This window comes from Urocitellus parryii, chromosome 7 (genome assembly GCF_045843805.1).
Source record: "Urocitellus parryii isolate mUroPar1 chromosome 7, mUroPar1.hap1, whole genome shotgun sequence".
Classification (NCBI taxonomy): domain Eukaryota; kingdom Metazoa; phylum Chordata; class Mammalia; order Rodentia; family Sciuridae; genus Urocitellus; species Urocitellus parryii.
In genome coordinates this window covers 68,876,861-68,894,422 of record NC_135537.1, presented here as the reverse complement: position 1 = coordinate 68,894,422, position 17,562 = coordinate 68,876,861, and the positions used below count along the sequence as shown (strand labels likewise).

At 35.0% G+C, this 17,562-nt stretch overlaps 1 protein-coding gene across 2 annotated transcripts; it reads left to right on the top strand.

Annotated features, from left to right (window-relative positions):
- The first annotated feature begins 10 nt into the window (after positions 1 to 10).
- Positions 11 to 14,403, top strand: Cops5 (COP9 signalosome subunit 5). Of its 2 annotated transcripts, none has more exons than XM_077800652.1 (8): positions 11 to 304; positions 2,471 to 2,705; positions 3,820 to 3,948; positions 4,572 to 4,637; positions 5,717 to 5,802; positions 9,420 to 9,531; positions 13,152 to 13,300; positions 14,163 to 14,403. In XM_077800652.1, exons 1-8 carry the CDS (start codon positions 162 to 164, stop codon positions 14,245 to 14,247), a joined length of 1,005 nt encoding a protein of 334 aa, XP_077656778.1. In that variant the 5' UTR covers positions 11 to 161; the 3' UTR covers positions 14,248 to 14,403. The 2 variants fall into 2 exon arrangements, with proteins under 2 accessions (XP_077656778.1, XP_077656779.1); XM_077800653.1 differs by having other exon boundaries at positions 235 to 312.
- The last annotated feature ends 3,159 nt before the right edge of the window (positions 14,404 to 17,562 follow it).

Genomic DNA, 17,562 nt, shown 5'->3' with positions numbered 1-17,562 from the left:
TGTGCCGACCTCACCTCCGGTGTTAGGTGTCATGGATGCCCTGAGAATCTAGTAAGAATTTGCACCCGTGGTGGGGAAGGTCTGAAGCCCACACCTGAAAACCCAGTGAAGTAAAGTTGCGTTTTGGTTGTGGAAGTGACAACTTCTCCGATTCCTCGGCGATGGCGGCGTCCGGGAGCGGTATGGCCCAGAAAACCTGGGAATTGGCCAACAACATGCAAGAAGCCCAGAGTATTGATGAAATCTACAAATACGACAAAAAACAGCAGCAAGAAATCCTGGCGGCGAAACCCTGGACTAAGGAGTGAGGAGGTCCCTGGCGAGACGCAGGGGAGGGACGGGATGGCGGGAATTTAAGAGACCCAGGGAGAGTGGGATTCGAAGCGGGTGGAGAGCTTGTTTTTTTTTTTTTTTTTTTTTTTTTTTTTTTTTTTTTTTTTTTAGGGGAGAGTGGAGAATAGAATGAGAGCTTTGTATCTATCTTTATCCTTCTTAGTAAGGCCTAAGCCTCTCCTCGAGGGGCTGTTTGACTCTCCTTTCTTTAATCCATTTACTACTAGAGGATGTAAATGAAGAACAAGCGGTGCTTTAAACTGACACTTTTCAACATCTTTTCACATATGCCATACACTCTACCTTGAACCAGGTGTCATCATGCATCTTTTGGGGGCCTTCAGCTGATCCCAAACTGGGGATTGCAGTTGAAATCAAGTTACCAGGCCAAGGGTCTCAAAAATGAAAAGAGACCTATAATATCGTTTTTGATTGCTGGTAATTATTTCAGAGACACACAGTCTCTACCCAGCCTCTAAAATGTTGCTTCATCAGTTCACCTAAGCCACTATTTATAAAAATAGAGCTTAAGGCTCTTTGCTTCTTACTAAAATCCATGTGTCCCTGGAAATAATGACAAGTCAGGAAAGGGTTCTTCACCCCACTGTATTAGGGAGAGAGTAAAAAAGACCACAAAGGGCCCGATCTATGAAGAGATAGGAGAAATGTGGTCAACAGCAGAACATACTTTATCAGCCTCACAGTTTTTTTCAGAGTTAGTTAATTGTCCACGTATTCAATTTTAGCAATGTTTATTGAGTATTTAATATGAGCCAGGCACTGAGCTAGGGATTTTCATGTCATTTAATCTGCATGACAACCCAATACTGTATTTTCATTCCTTTTTTGCAAATAAGAAAATACATAAGAAACTTACTTTTTGGTCATACTGAGATAGTGAACTCTTAAATGAGCAATAGACCTAAGACCAAATCTCACAATTGCCACTTAACTAGTTGACCTTAGGAAACCAACTTATCCATCTTCATTTATCTATAATATAGAAATGAAACCTACCTATTAGTGATGTCATGAATATTAGATGAATTTATAAATTAAAAGGATCTAGAATTATGTAATGGGAGCACATTAACTATTATCTTCCCCCCCATCTTTTCCCCAGTAAAGGGTGGAGTCAAAATTTTATGTCTTGACTTCCAATACCAGGTCTCCATATCTTTCAGCTTGTTGTTGAAATCTGGCAAAGGTTGGGAATTAAACTTGGTTGTTTTCTTGGAGCAGGCATCTTCAAAGTCTTCTTAAGAGACATTTACTGACTGCTCTGTACAATCTGGTTAGATTGCCTGATTATCTCCTTACTCCTATGGCAGGATCTTCTATTTTAGGTAGATGTAGTTTATTTGGAAAATATCAGCTTGTCTCACTGTGGTTCTCATACTCATTTCAGCTGCATCAGCGATATCAAAATATTTTTTATTCAAGAATTTATTCATATCCAATGATGACAAATTCTAGAATAGTGGTCATAGGAGAAGTAAGGACACTAGGGCTATGTTTTGATTTGGAGGCTGATATCACAGAGGGAGACCACACCTTTCAACAAACTATTCAAGAGTACCACAATGCTAATAACAGCACTTAAGGTTTTAGTATATGTCAGGCACTAATTTGAGTATTTTATACACTTTTTTTCATCCTAACAACTATGAAATACAAATAAGAAAACTGAGGCACAAACATTAAATGGTTGGCACAGCACCACAGCTAGAGCATGGCAGTGCAAAAATTAGGGTGGATGTTAGAATCCACATTCATAATCATTAAGCAAGAAGGTACACCTGAGAAGGGTTAGACACAACCATTCCAACCAGAGTCAGAATCAGAAATATGCTGATTCCAAGTCAAGGGAGAAAAAGCCTACTCAAAGTATGTTTTTCCCTCTTAAACATATTTAAAAACTATTTCAGACTTCTCTCCTCCCCCACAGGGGAATACTGTACAGGACTATGACCTGTTTATTATTTCTGGTGCCCTGTAGAAACTCCTTTTCTACTTCCTTTTTCTTCCCACATTCATTTCTGTAAATCCCTTCAGTACTTGTTATCTTCACAAAAACTGTCTTTTGAAATTGTACTCTATATAAGAAATTTAATTACACCATGATTTTGTTTTGTAGTCACCATTACTTTAAATACTGCAAAATCTCAGCTTTGGCTCTACTAAAAATGGTGATGCATGCCAGATCAGGAGGCAACTTGGAAGTGATGGGTTTGATGCTAGGAAAGGTGGACGGTGAAACCATGATCATTATGGACAGTTTTGCTTTGCCTGTAGAGGGCACTGAAACCCGAGTAAATGCTCAGGCTGCTGCATATGAGTACATGGCTGCATACATAGAAAACGCCAAACAGGTAAAAATGTTTTCTTAAAGTTTAGTCCCTACAGAATCTCAAGGTGACTTTTGAGTTTCTAAACTGAAAACTATTTCTTTACGTTAAATTTTATATTTTAAATTCAACAATTTCTATATAAAATAATATAAGATTAGAAGCATCATAAGATTTATACCATGGGGACTGAAGGTGTAGCTCAGTAGTAAAGCACTTTCCTAAAATGCTCAGAGTCCTGGATTTGATCCCCAGCACTGGAGGAAAAAAAGGATTTAGAGCATAGACCTCCACACAAAATAAATTCTCATTCATTATCAGATGTGTGTTTAAAATCAAAAGTCTGAGCCAGGCATGGTGGCACACTCCTCTAATCCCAGCAACTTGGGAAGATGAGGCAATAGGATCACAAATTCAAGGCTAGTCTTAGCTGCTAAGTAATTTGCAAGATCCTGTCTCAAATTTTAAATTTAAAAAAAAAAAGGCAGGGGGCTATGGATGTGACTCAATGGTTAAGCACCCCAGGGTTCAATCCCCAGAACCTAAAAAATAAGTCTGAGTGCTGAGAATGTACCTCTGTGGTAGAGTGCATACTTAGCATGCACAAAGCCTGAGTTTAGTCCCCAACACCAAAAATCAAAAAGTTTGGAAACACCCTAAATATTCATGAATATAAAACCAGTTAAATAAATGATGGTATATTCTTCTTAGGCAGCCTTTAAAAAAAAATAGCTATCTATCTATATATTTACTTACATAGAGCAAACCCTAGAATAATTTGTTGAGTAAAAAAGCAAAGTATAAAACACTGTATATGGTATGCTATTGTGTGTCACTGTGTTTATTAATTTACTACATGTATGTAAAAATATCTCTATAAGGCTATGTAAGCAGGGGTAGAAATCAGCTGAAGTGAAAGAGATGGGAAGGAGACTGAATACCTTTATTGTTCTTGTACTTTGTTAATTTTGTGCTTTGTACACATATTACCTATTCAAATAACTCCTTTTTTAACAAAAGCAGTATATTCTAAGAATTATTTTGCTTGATGTTTACTGCAATGCTACATAAAACAAATAATAAATGTCTTGAAAATTAAACAGAAACCTCAAGCTCCTTTGTCCTCTTCATTTGTTAGGTTGGTCGCCTTGAAAATGCAATTGGCTGGTACCATAGCCACCCTGGCTATGGCTGCTGGCTTTCTGGGATTGATGTTAGTACACAGATGCTTAACCAGCAGTTCCAAGAACCATTCGTAGCAGTGGTAGTAAGTACTTTTAAACCAGTTTTAATTAAGTTCTTCGTGAACATTTACTAAAACAAGATTTAAAACAGTATACTAAAGAGCAAAAGCTCTGGTGTCAATCTGTAAAGACTTGAATCAGAATTCTACCTCTTAATAAAATTGGGGCTTTGAGCAAGTTACTTAATCTCTCTATAACTCACACCCTACCCACAAAAGATGAGGGTAATCAGCACACATGTCTCAGCACTCAGCTCATCAGAGGTATTCCATCAGTGTTCTTTGACTAGAGTAAGCAGGAAATGCTAGAGGTCGTTTCAGATAGAATCCCATATTCTAAGAGGAAAGTAAAAATTGTTCATCTATTAAAAGGAAAAAAAAAGCCCTTTAAAAAGAGATGAGCAAATTCTCAAATAATAATCCTAAATGATGTAACAACTAAATGTAATCTCTAAATTTCCTGTGAGGAATTCCTATGTTTAACCATTTCAAAAAAACTTTCTGGTTTGATTATTTTTTCATATTGTTTGGTCATTTATTGTGTATGTGCATAGTGTTACATTTGTATTTCTAGATATATAATATTTTAATAAATAGTAGTATATAATGATTTGTATTGACAGATGTTAAATATATCTTTCTTGTAGATTGATCCAACAAGAACAATATCTGCAGGAAAAGTGAATCTTGGAGCCTTTAGGACATACCCAAAGGTAATTTTTAAAAATTATAAGACATAATTTTTTTTTTCTTTTTTGAGTACCAGGGATTGAATTCTTGAGCACTTAGCTACTGAGCCACATCCCCAGCCCTATTTTGTATTTTTTAGAGACAGGGTCTCACTGAGTTGCTTAGCAACTCACTGTTACCAAGTCTGTCTTTGAACTTGCTATCTTTGTGTCTCAGCCTCCCAAGCTGCTGGGATTATAGTATAAGTCTTTTTTTTTTTTTTTTTCTCTCAGTTGTGGATAGATCTTTATTTTATTTATTTATACTTGGTGCTAAGAATCAAACCTAGTGCCTCACACATGCCAGGCAAGTGTGTTACCGCTGAACCACAGTCCCAGCCCTAAGTCATAATTTTTTAAACTCCAAATATTTCGCTTATTTTTAAGGATATGCTGTGACTAGTATCTCTGTCCTAAAATAGTTTGTTTAAAGTAGCAAACTACCACAAACTGACTCTTAACAAAAGAAAATACATTTATGTTATTTGTTATCAATTTTACTGGGAAAGCAGTCTTTATATAGGAGCGGGCATAACCTAGGATTGAACTCAGGGGCACTCAACCACTGAGCTACATTCCCCAGCCCTTTTTAGTATTTTATTTAGAGACAGGGTCTCACTGAGTTTCTTAGCACTTTGTTTTTGGTGAGGTTGGCTTTGAACTTGTAATCCCCCTGCCTCTTCGTCTTAAGTCACTGGTATTACAGGTGTATACCACCACGCCCAGTCAGTAATCTTTATTTAATAGTATTTGTGTAACAATGCATTCTGATAGGCACTAGAGAAACAGCAAGCTACAGTTCCCTCCTCTGGAGGAAGCTTGTAGTCTGCAGTAGATAATGCATAGGTATATATCTCCTAAGGTCAAAAAAAAATTAATCTATAAATCAAATCCAGCCTATTGCCAATTATATATATATAATTTTTTAAGAGTATTTCTGTTGAATATTCATCTCCCCAAAATTAATGCTCCTATAAATAAAAAGCTGCAGAGAAAAAAAAACAATTTATCTTTGGTTTTTTATTTTATTTTGTTTTTTAATCTTCTGTATTATTTTTGTTTAGGGCTACAAACCTCCTGATGAAGGACCTTCTGAATACCAAACTATTCCACTCAACAAAATAGAAGACTTTGGTGTACATTGCAAACAGTAAGTAACTAAAAAAATGTATCTGAATCCAAAATCACAGGAAACCTCAGAGATCATCCAGTCCAAGCCCTTTATTTTACAGATGAGAAAAAGAATGACAAAAATGCATTTCATATGATAACACCTTTTGAAATAATAGTTTAAAATGAAGATTTAGGATAATGTTAAAAATTTTTATTAATTTTTTTAATAAAAATGGACTTTTATTTTATTCATTTATTTATATACAATGCTGAGAATCAAACCCAGTGCCTCACACATATGAGGCAAGTGCTCTTTCACTGAGCCATGATCCCATTTTTTACACAAATGGAGCACAACTTTTCATTTCTCTGGTTGTACATGATGTAGAATAACATCATTCATGCAGTTATACCTGTACATATGTTAATATTGTATGTCTCTTTCCCCCACATCTCCCTCTCCTTCTCTCCCTCCCCTCTACTTAATCCAAAGTTCCTCCATTCTTTGCCCACCCCCCAACTTTCCTCCATTCTTCCTCCCCCTGCACCATCATTATGGATCAGCATCCACTTATCAGACAAAATATTTGGCCTTTGGTTTTTATTTTAATGTTAAAGAAGCTAGTGGAATCAGTTTTCTTTACCTTTTAAATATATCTTATCACCTATCACCTTCATCCAAGCCACAACTAATACTGCATATATGTTTTGCCTCTTAAAATTGTTTTTTCAGCCAAACTAAAATGTGAGACTGTGTTTCTTCTCAGAATGATTTTCCATCTCACCAAGAATAAGATCCTTGAGCTAGGGTTGTAGTTTAATGGTAGAGTACTCGCCTCCCACACGTGGAAGGCACTGGGTTCCATCCTTAGCACCACATAAAAATATAAAAAACATAAATAAATAAGTAAAGGTATCGTGTTCATGTACAATTAAAAAAAATAGAATAAGAACCTTAAGCCTTGCCATAGACTACACAACCCCATATGGTCTAGCGCCCACACTCTCTCAAGGCTCATCTCTTAGCACTATCCCATGGTTCAGTTCAGCAGTACTTATCTCTTTAGCACTGAACCCATGGTTCAATCCAGCAGTACTTATCTCTTTAGTGTTTCTCAGATGGATCCCCCAGGCTTCTGTCTTAGGGCTTTTGTACTTACTGTTCCTTTTACCTGGAACATTCTTCCTTATTTCCATATGGCTCCCTAACTGTTTTAATTGTTGACTATCTATTTAAGAGTCACCTTAACAGAGAATTTTCATTGATCACCCTATCTCAAAATAATGCCTTCCTGTCACTTTGTGTCTACTTTCTCTGCTTTCTTTTTCTTCATAGCACTTGTCACTATCTGATATGTTTGCATCCTTATTATTGACCCCTTGAGCATGTGAATTTTATTAGAATTATTTGCTGCTGTAGCCTTGCTTTTAAAACAGCAAGGCAGGTTTGGGGTTCTGGCTCAGAGGTAGAGTGCTCACCTAGCATGCGTGAGGCCCTGGGTTCGATCCTCAGCACCACATAAAAATGAAATAAAGGTTCTGTGTTCGATTTTCTGAAATTGAGTTTTTAAATATTCTGGTTTTCAATCATGTCTGACATATTTCTGTAATAACTACCTCTACTCTAAATGATTAGGATTAAGCATTTAATTTGACCTTTTGAAAAGAATTTGGACCATTTCTGTTTAAGGAAATTGCTCCTAATCATTTTTCTGATTAACAATTATGTTTTCATATTAATTTTTTTTCTGTAACCTAACAGCACCTTTCCCTATTTTTCTTTCTGTTGGTTCATTCTTTTGTCTTCCTTAAATAAGTTTCTTTTGACAAGTACCCCACTTGATACTCTGAAATAGTAGCCTATCAGAGAGGAGTAGCTACTTTGCTAGTTCCTACATTTTTAGAGCCTAGAATTTTGAACCAAAAATGCTAGAATATTCAAAAACATTCTCTTTGGATTGATTCCTAAATAAGAAAGAATAAGAACAAGTAAATTATTGGATTTATTTTTCGACAAATATTCAGTGAAGCATAGTGCCAAATCAAAAGAATAAGCATTTTGCATAGGCTATTATACATACATTTCCTAAATTACTTGATGATAGGTTATTATTAGCAGTTTATTGGCTTTTCTTTTTCTTATAGTAAAGGTTATTTATTTATTTACTTATTCAATTAATTTATTTATTGGTACTGGGGATTAAACCCAGGGGTGCTTTTTTATTGTGTTCATGTCACTTTTATCCTTTGCACCACTACCCCAGAATCTGAGCCTTTATCTTTTCCTATCTGCCCCACTCCAATGGCTTCCTTTGTGGGTATCCCTGCGTCCATTTTTTATCCTCTAGCATCTAATGGTATTACCACAATCAACTTTCTAAAACTCCCTTTGGCTATATCATTGCTCTACTCAAATACTTTCCGTGAGTCCAAAGTACCTAAAGAATAAAAAATTATAAATTTCTTGACCTTTTACATAACATCTTCCAGCAACTGGACCTCAGTATGCCATTATAAGTTTCCCTCATAGTATTCTTCTCCTCTTGCTAAATTGGCCAAACCAATTCACTTATTACCCTTACATGTGTTTCCTTTCATAGATGATGCTTTCTACCTAATGCCTTCTGTGTTCTCAACATACCTACACCATGGACACAACACCTTTATTTTATTTATTTGTTTTTATGTGGTGCTGAGGATCAAACCCAGGGCCTCGCACGCGCTAGGTGAATGCTCTACTGCTGAGCCACAATTCCAGCCCCACACCATGGACTCTTGTGAGAGTTACCCTAAAGTCCAACCTTTTCCCTAGGGCTTTGCATCTGGTTCTAGCTCTAAATGACCACTTCACATCCTCTTAAGAGTACTCATTATCTTGAATACTCAATTGGTAATTGTTTCTTTTTACATATACACTTTGGCATCGCTTACTGTTATTCAACATATTTCATTATATTTAATATTTTTGGATTCATTCCACTTCTTCTGTATAAATGGTGAGTTCCTAATAAAGAAGTTTCTTGTGCTTCTTTGTATCCACTAATGTGCATAACCTACTGAGATAGTTAAAATTTTGTTACATTTAAATTATGTATGTTTTTCAGACATTAACCAAATTTTCCTTGCTACAACCTGATTATAAATTAAGCACCTTTGGAAGCAGTAGAGATTATTTTAAGTATCTTAGAACATACTTTTAAAGTTTTCTTTTCCAAAAAGTAGTAGGCCCTAATCAGGGGATTAGAAAGGTAAGAATGAGGAGTGCACATGTCACTTTTAGTATATTTAAAAAGGCTAACAAAAATGATAGTGAATCCTGAAGAAGCAGCTCATTAAGTTTATGTGCTGTTAGCTGGAAGTTACAAAACTTAATAACACAAACATATCATTCAGAAAGTCTGATTATTAATAACTTCTTGGAAATTTCTGGGCTTCACAGAAGGAAAACATAAAATAAAGAAATTTTGTAGATAGAAGATTTGAAATCACACCCCTGAAGAAAAAGAATACATGGTTACCTCTTATTGTTAGGCTAAAAACTAAAACATGACTATTTTAATATAAAGTATAATTTGCTTAAATTTGGCTATGACTTCTATATGATATAATTGAATAATTTTTTTTACTTATTCAATTTGTGCTTTTGTTTCATAGATACTATGCCTTAGAAGTCTCATATTTCAAATCCTCTTTGGATCGCAAATTACTTGAGCTTTTGTGGAATAAATACTGGGTGAATACACTGAGTTCCTCTAGCTTGCTTACTGTGAGTACTCTACTTGTAAGGGATACATTTGAATTTTATATAAGCTATAAAAGCTGTTTAATATTTGAAACCCCCTTACACAGAAAAGCTGTACCAAACTTGGCCACAACAAGAGGGTTGGGATGGGATTCTGCACTGCTGAGCTAGATCAGAATTCTAGGCAAATCTTAGGTCTGTCTCATGTCAGAGAGACCAAGTATAAATGGCAAATAGAGTGGCCAGATCAGGGTGAGATCTGCTGTGCTTGCCTTAAAGGGATGTATTGAGGGGCTGGGGTTAGTGGCTCAGTGGTAGCCTAGCATGTATGAGGCTCTAGGTTCCATCCTCAGTACCACATAAAAATAAATAAAATGAAGGTATTATGTCTATCTACAACTTAAAAAAATATGTGGGAAAAAATGATGTCTAGTGGAAAAAATACAAATATTTGTTGTATCAGTTGTCTTTTGGACTCTGGTTTCAAGTAATAAGACACTCAGAAATAAGAAAGAAAATCATGGTGGGAGTATAGCTCCCTGGTAGAGTGCATACTTATGCTATGGGTCCTAGGTTCAGTCCCCAGCACCAGAAAAAAAAAGGAAAGAAAGTTATATAAGTTATTAAGTCTCAGAGTAGAGCATTCAAGCAATATTATAAAGTCTTGCTTTTTTCTCTCTCTCAGCTTTATTGATTAGTTTCAGTTTCAAGTTTATGGGAAAGCAAGATGTCAACTTTAGCCTCAGATCTCCCAGTCTTACCCTTTCATGTTCAAAATAGGAAATCAAGGGCTGGGGTTGTAGCTCAGTGGTAGAGCACTTGCCTAGCGAGGTGAGGCATTTGGTTCAATCCTCAGCAGCACCACATACAAACAAATAAAGGTTAAATTCTTAAAAAAAAAAAAAAAGCGGGGGGGGGGGTGTGCCAGGGAATCCAGAAATACACATACTCCTGCTTATTCTTAGGCAAAGCCTCATTGTTTCTGACTGACTTAAAATACATGCTCTTCTACTTAGACCTTGTGTAGGCCAAGGGAATGAATTCAGTGAATGCTGGGCTGGGGTGGAGGCAGCTCCTTCAGGAACTTAGTAAGATGGGGAAAGAGAGATCATAAGACTCTTGCTTTAAAGCAACAGATAGTGAGCAGCAAAAAATAGCTATTTATATTTAGCTACTGAATATTTTCTGATTATATCGCAAAAACCTAAAATATTTAGGAAGACATTTACTTAACAGCTTTTTCTATATTTAGAACTTAAGAACAGTTTTTTACTTTTTTAAAAAAGTAGGCTATTTCTTGGCTGGGGATGTGGCTCAGTGGAGGAGTGCTTGCCTGGAAAGCATGAAGCCTTGGGTTCAATTCCCAGCACCAGGGAGGGGAAAAAAAAAAAAAAGGCTGTTTCAGTAAGTGCAGTGTACATAGTGATTAGAACCATGGGGTTTGGAGTAAAATAAACTGGATTTGAAAACAGCTCTGCTACTTTCTTTACTAGTTCTGATTACCTTCAGAAAGTTATTTAATATGACTGAGACTTTCTCAGGTGTAAAATTATAATGCTATATACATCATTAAGTATACTGAAAAGTTTAGGACTTAATATAAAGCAATTGGTGGAATACCTGGCATATAATAAAGCCTCAATAAATGATTTTGTTTGTTTGTTTGTTTGATGTATACAGAAAAATGTCACTTAAGCCTATTTACAATGATTGTAAACACAGTTATGACAAGGCTTCTGTTCTTATTGCTTATCCTCAGGGGTCAGAAGTAGTAGATTAGAAAGAAGAGATTGATCAGGGTAGTAAGTAAACATTGTTTCCTTTGTGCCAGACATTGCTAAATGCTTATTATGTGTTGTTTCCTTAGAGGCAAATGTACTAATAGCAGCCAAAAGTGACACCTGGTGGCAAGCAGTGAAAACACTTCAAGACCAGAGCAGTCTGAGCCTTGGTGTAAAGGCAAAGAGATCAACCTACTCAGACCTGTGGCTATCCCTGTATTGTAGTACTGCATATACAAGGATATTAATAATCAGGAAAAATTAAATTTCATTTTTTCCTTTTTTGTGGTTTTACATAATTATAGCATTTTAAGAAAAAATATAGAATTATGTATTCAGCTTCTCTTTTTTTCCCAGCTAAAGTAGTTAATTACAGTATATAACCAAAAGGCTACCAGAAAAAAAAAAGTTATTTTCTAATTTAGGAAATTAGTTCCTTATGTTCATTCTCTATGCATTTGAAATGTAATTGGGTATTTAAAAAAAGCAGAAATGAGAAATGTAATTGGGTATATTTTATTATACTTTTAATAATAGCTATTTCTAGTGTCCCACATTTTCATGGCTTGAGTAGCTAAATCTTCTGAATATGAAGTAGTCTATAAGCCTTAGAGTTTTTTTTCCAAGTCTGTGGTGTAAAACTGTATTTATTTCCTAAACCACTTACATCCAGACAGAATGAACATAGTTGCATCTTTTAACAATATCATAAATTTGTAAAATCATTAGAAGAACAAGTAACATTTTAAAGGGCCCTCTGATAGCTGTGATGACAGCAAATAACTTCTCATGTTAGGTGATAAATCTGTTTCCCTTATACCATCTTAAAAATTGAACAAGTAGGATAATGTGCTTATTTCTACCAAGTTGTTTATTAATCTTCATTCTCCTCTATCAAAGATTTAGGAAAGAAATGTAACATACTTTGCAACTTGCATTTGTGAATTTTTTTATATTTTACACTACAACTAAAAAATTGTAAATATAACCAAGTGTAACTGTACATATGTAACTGTTTAAATTTTTCTTTATAAAAAGGATGTCATTTTCTAGAAAAATAATATAAATCAGTTTTCCAAATAGTAGGTATGCATGTGAGAATATAGCATTACTCTAAGATATAACTGTACTTATAGCTGAGTGCAATGATTACAGGTAGGTTTATTTTCTTCTTTATATTACTCTACATTTTCTAATATTTCAGTGATAACTATTAATTTTATAATCAAAGTCTAAAACAAGTGTTTTTAAAATATTGTCATAAATACTAGTTTTAAAAGTTTAGCTAACAGGGCTGGGGATGTGGCTCAAGTGGTAGAGCGCTCGCCTGGCATGCGTGCGGCTTGGGTTCGATCCTCAGCACCACATACAAACAAAGATGTTGTGTCTGCCAAGAACTGAAAAATAAATATTAAAAAATTCTCTCTCTCTTTCTCTCTCTTTAAAAAAAAAAAAAAAAGTTTAGCTAACAATTATTAGGCCTTTTCTAGGTGCCATGGACAATTCTAAGAGTGTTATATATAAATATTAAACTTCATTTAATTTTCTCAATAGTCTTATATAATAATTATTGCTACCCTTTCCCATTTTCAGAAGAGGACCAGGAAGCATGCCCCAGGCTTCCTAGCTAATCTGCAGCAGCACCAGAACCTAGATTCAGTTCTGTGAATTTCAAAGCCTCCCATAACAACAAATATTATATTTAAGTGGTCAAAAAGAAAATCTCCAAATTTAATCTTAAAATGTAAAAGGAAAAGTATCTATGTTCTAACTGCTTAAATTTAGAAGCAGTTTTTTAGGTGAAGACGGTTATAAATTGTAGGTTTCATATTATGTCCTGACAGAGTGCCATTTTCTCCACAGAATGCAGACTATACCACTGGTCAGGTGTTCGATTTGTCTGAAAAGTTAGAGCAGTCAGAAGCTCAGCTGGGCCGAGGGAGTTTCATGTTGGGTTTAGAAACACATGATCGAAAGTCAGAAGATAAACTTGCCAAAGCTACAAGAGACAGGTAAGAGTAAATATGTAAGATTCTCACACCTAATTTTTTCTTTCAAAATTTGAAAATAATAGTAAGATTCAAATTCCTTACAGTTTAGCCTAGTTTTAACTTAGAATGGTACCTGAATATTAAAGTATTAGACTTTGAAGAATTCTCATATGCAGATTTTAACTTCAAAAATTTAGGAGACATTATATTAAAACATTAAAGGCTCAAAGTTCTGTATGTTGTGATACACACCTATAATCCCAGTCACTTTAGAGACTGAGGCAGGGGGATCACAAGTTCAAGGCCAATCTGGGCAATTTAATAAAATGCCATCTCAAAAAAGTGTTGGCAATGTAGCTCACTGGTAGAGCACTTGCCTAGCTTGTGTGAGGCCCTGGGTTCAATCCCTATTACTCCCCCAAAAAAAGAAAAGCATAGGATTATTTTTTAAATTATTCTAAATAATAAATGATAAGGCTTTATGTAATATTAGAATCCTATAATTACAGATTAATGTGTCATTAATATATAATTTATAACATTGTATGTTATTATATTTTCATAAATATAATAACAATATATAATTTTAGTTGTCTTCTAAAACAGAACTTTTCCCAAAGCTGCTGACAAATAACAAAATTAACAATTTAGAATTGTATCAAATTTTACATTGTCATTCTTGTATGAAGGTTCTAGTAAATAATGAAATGGGTTAAAAGACATGAAGAAGTCTAAAATTACAAGGGTAAACTTCAGATGGGTGTGATTTGGGAGTATGAATGAAACTGAGAAAATATTGGAAGTGTACAGATAAACATGAGAGGAGAAGTGCATGCATGTTTGAACCATTTTCAGTTTGTGACATTATGTCTTTTCTTTTCAGCTGTAAAACCACCATAGAAGCCATCCATGGATTGATGTCTCAGGTTATTAAGGATAAACTGTTTAATCAAATTAACATCTCTTAAACAGTCACTGATAGTACTTTTGCCTGAAAACTGGTATGCGGAAAAATACTCAAGTAATACTTTTAAAACCAGTTACCAAAAATCTGATTAGAAGTATAAGGTGCTCTGAAATGTCCTGAATATTAACATCCTGTAATAAAACTCTATAAAATTAAATTGTCTGTTTCATTTGTGGGTGAAACTGCATTATTTTTCTAGTATCCTTTAATGCTCTTGAATATGAAAGAAAAAATATTAGACCCTTTCTATTTTTTGAAGCATCTTGCCTATCTAAATTAATCAATGAATTTCAGCATTTCATTTGACATACTATGACCAGAACCACTTTTGATTTTTGCCTATACCTTCTTTTGACGGTCTGTTAGTAAAGATAAAATTTAACATTTTTATGTTGCTATAAAATATTAGCCAAGTCATACCCTAGATTATTTTCCTGAAAATCAAGTAACTTTATTAGAGACAGAACAAACATAGCCCAGAGTATTCAAATATTTGCCAGTGATTTTCCTGAACCAGGCCCAATGTTACTCTCTAGGAGTAAATTGAACAAGGTAAACATGGCCACTGTCCTCACAGAACTTAACTATGGAGGCTAAGGCTAGTTGACAAGCACATAAGTATACTATTGTGAAGAGAGAAATAAAATATGCTGGTGAATTCTTGGGAGAAACGCTTCTTCCAAAGAGGACTTAGCAAAGTTCAGGTGAAACCTGAAGGAAAGGAGGAGTAGCCAGAAAAGGGTAATAGGTAGGCAATTACTATTCTAGTCGGAGAATACAACAATGGACAGGTGGTCTGGGGCAGAAAGCTTCAAGGAAATGAAATCAGTTCTGCTTGAACTTAGTATGCCTAATACATCAACTAAACTCTCACTTTACATCCAATCATCACTTTGGATTTGAAGCTGCCTATCCAATAGAAGGATAATTTCTGATTAGTTATCCCAGAGAAGGGGACAGATAAAAGATAGAAGATAATTATCTGATAGAAGGAAGGTAGATCCTACTGGGGCCTTTGGAGTTGATCCTCATAGCACTGGGGAGTTAAAAGAGTTATTAACAGCAGAAATATTCTGCATTATTTTTTCTAAGCACTCTATAGAGATTTGACAGTAAAGACCAGATGAAATTACCTATGTAATAAAGAATGAATAGAGGGGCTCCACACAGTGGCACATGCCTGTTGCTAGGCTGAGGCAGGAGGATCACAAGTTCAAAGCCAGGCTCAGTAATTTAGGCCGTAAGCAACTCAGCGAGACCCTGTCTCTAAATAAAATATTAAAAAGGGCTTGGGATGTGGTTCAGTGGTAATCATCCCTGGATTCATTCAATCCCCAATACCAAAAAAAAGTGAAAGAATGGAGAGCCTGATGAAAATATTTCTGTAGTAAGCTCTCTCAGAAAGGCCTCCGAAACCAGCTGCATCTACAAAATGCACTGAAAACCTGGGGAAAGTCCCCTTTAATTGTTGCAGTTTATAAAATTCCAACTAGCAAAACATTATAAGGCCTCAAGAAATGAAGAGTAAATAAAAATTATTCTTTATACAACCTATAAATGCTGACTGACAAGATTTTATTTATACCAGCTAAGCTCATAGAGGCAATTCAAGTACTGTATTGAATTTTAGTTTAAAAAAGATATATTATTGGGATTTCTTAAAACTGTAATAACTGATCACAATTCTTCAAATGATTTCCCCTTTATTCAATAATATTAATAAAACAGCTTGGTTGATTAATGGGAAGGTTAAGATGACATCTTAATCATCCACCTCATTTTTGAGAAGGTGAATGTAATGAACGAAAACAGCTAATTGATTATTTTCTTTGCATGATGATGAACATTACATTTTTGATGTTACTGTAACATTTTAAGGTAAAACTTTATTTTTAGGTTAATTTTCTAAAAAAGAATGTAAGGAATGTTTTTGGTATGGAAATAATATGCAAGTAAATCTTGTTTTAAAAAAAATAGCCTAAGACTGAATCATGGAAACATCAAAATTTTTAAATGGGCAGAAAAGGAGACCACAGGAGCAAAAAAAGAAAAGGACCTTTAAAAAAAGAATTTAGCCAGTGATTTCACATACTGCCAAAAAGGTCAATAAAAAAAATTATCTGAAGGTTTTCCACAAGCTTTAGAAAGAAGGCAGTCTGGTTAAGATGAGAAAGCTAATTAACTAGCATTTAAATACAGATACTATATATGGGACAGCCTTTTGGAATGGCTTTTTTTTTTTATTAATGTGTATTTTTTAGTTGTAGTTGAACACAGTACCTTTATTTTTATTGATTACATGGTGCTGAGAATTGAGCCCAGGGCCTAGCACGTGCTAAGGAAGCACTCTACTGCTGAGCCACAACCCCAGCCCAACTTGTTTTATTCATTAAGTAAAAGTGTATACTTGGAATTTCATGATTGAAACTCACCTCCATTTTTTGCCCTTTAAAAAAAAATGACTACCCTCAAAGAATAACCAAAATCTGTATTTAATGCCAAAATTTCAGCAACACCAATATCGTATTGAATCATCCTGCTAAGAACAGTAACAAGCTTGTTGGGGTTTCCCTGACTGTCATGATTAAATGTTTAAATTTTTGACCAGAAAGAGTACAGTGTCATTAGAGTCACCATGGAAAGCATATTAGCAATTTCCATTCCAAGGCTAGAATACTATTATCCACATTTACATTGGTGAACTAATCAGTTAAGATATCTCAGTGACATAGAAAATACTTCTTACAACAAAGAGAAATAGCCAGGAAAAGAAATTTTTTTAGTCCTAATTTCACTGGACTCATTTTGAGAAGTCTCAGTGTTTATCAGTAACAGTAACCAAAGCCAAAATTGCTTAAATAAATAGAATGTTGGCTCACCTAACTCCAAGGTTCAGAGTTATAAGTTGGATGAGACTTCTGTCAGGGTTCTCATCTCTGCCCTCCTCATATTGACCTGGACTTAAGTAGTTTCCTCCAAAGTTGGTATTATACCACACCACCCACTTAAGGGGAAAAGCTGTTCACTGGTGTCCAAATAAGGTTCTGACTTCACTCTGATCTAACTTGAGTGACATGCCCAATTGCACATGACTGGTTAGTTAAGGCTATCCCTTGACCTCAGAGTGGGGTCAGTAATCCAAAATGCATTAAGTACTACACAATGGGTTAAGTGGATGCCACAGAGACAACCAACAATGATCCCTCAATCAGCCATCCATCCTAGGCAAAAATAGCCCCAGAAGGGAACATTTGTATTTTATTTGAAATGTAGTTACTTAAAAGTAAGGTCTTTTGCAGATGTTCTTAAAGCATAT

Bases quoted from the DNA above. Each gene is read 5' to 3' on its own strand.
- Cops5 (XM_077800652.1), top strand. From the start codon at position 162: ATGGCGGCGTCCGGGAGCGGTATGGCCCAGAAAACCTGGGAATTGGCC. The intron at 2,706-3,819 runs GTAAAAATGTTT...TTCATTTGTTAG, and splicing joins ACATAGAAAACGCCAAACAG to GTTGGTCGCCTTGAAAATGC. The intron at 4,638-5,716 runs GTAATTTTTAAA...ATTTTTGTTTAG, and splicing joins CCTTTAGGACATACCCAAAG to GGCTACAAACCTCCTGATGA.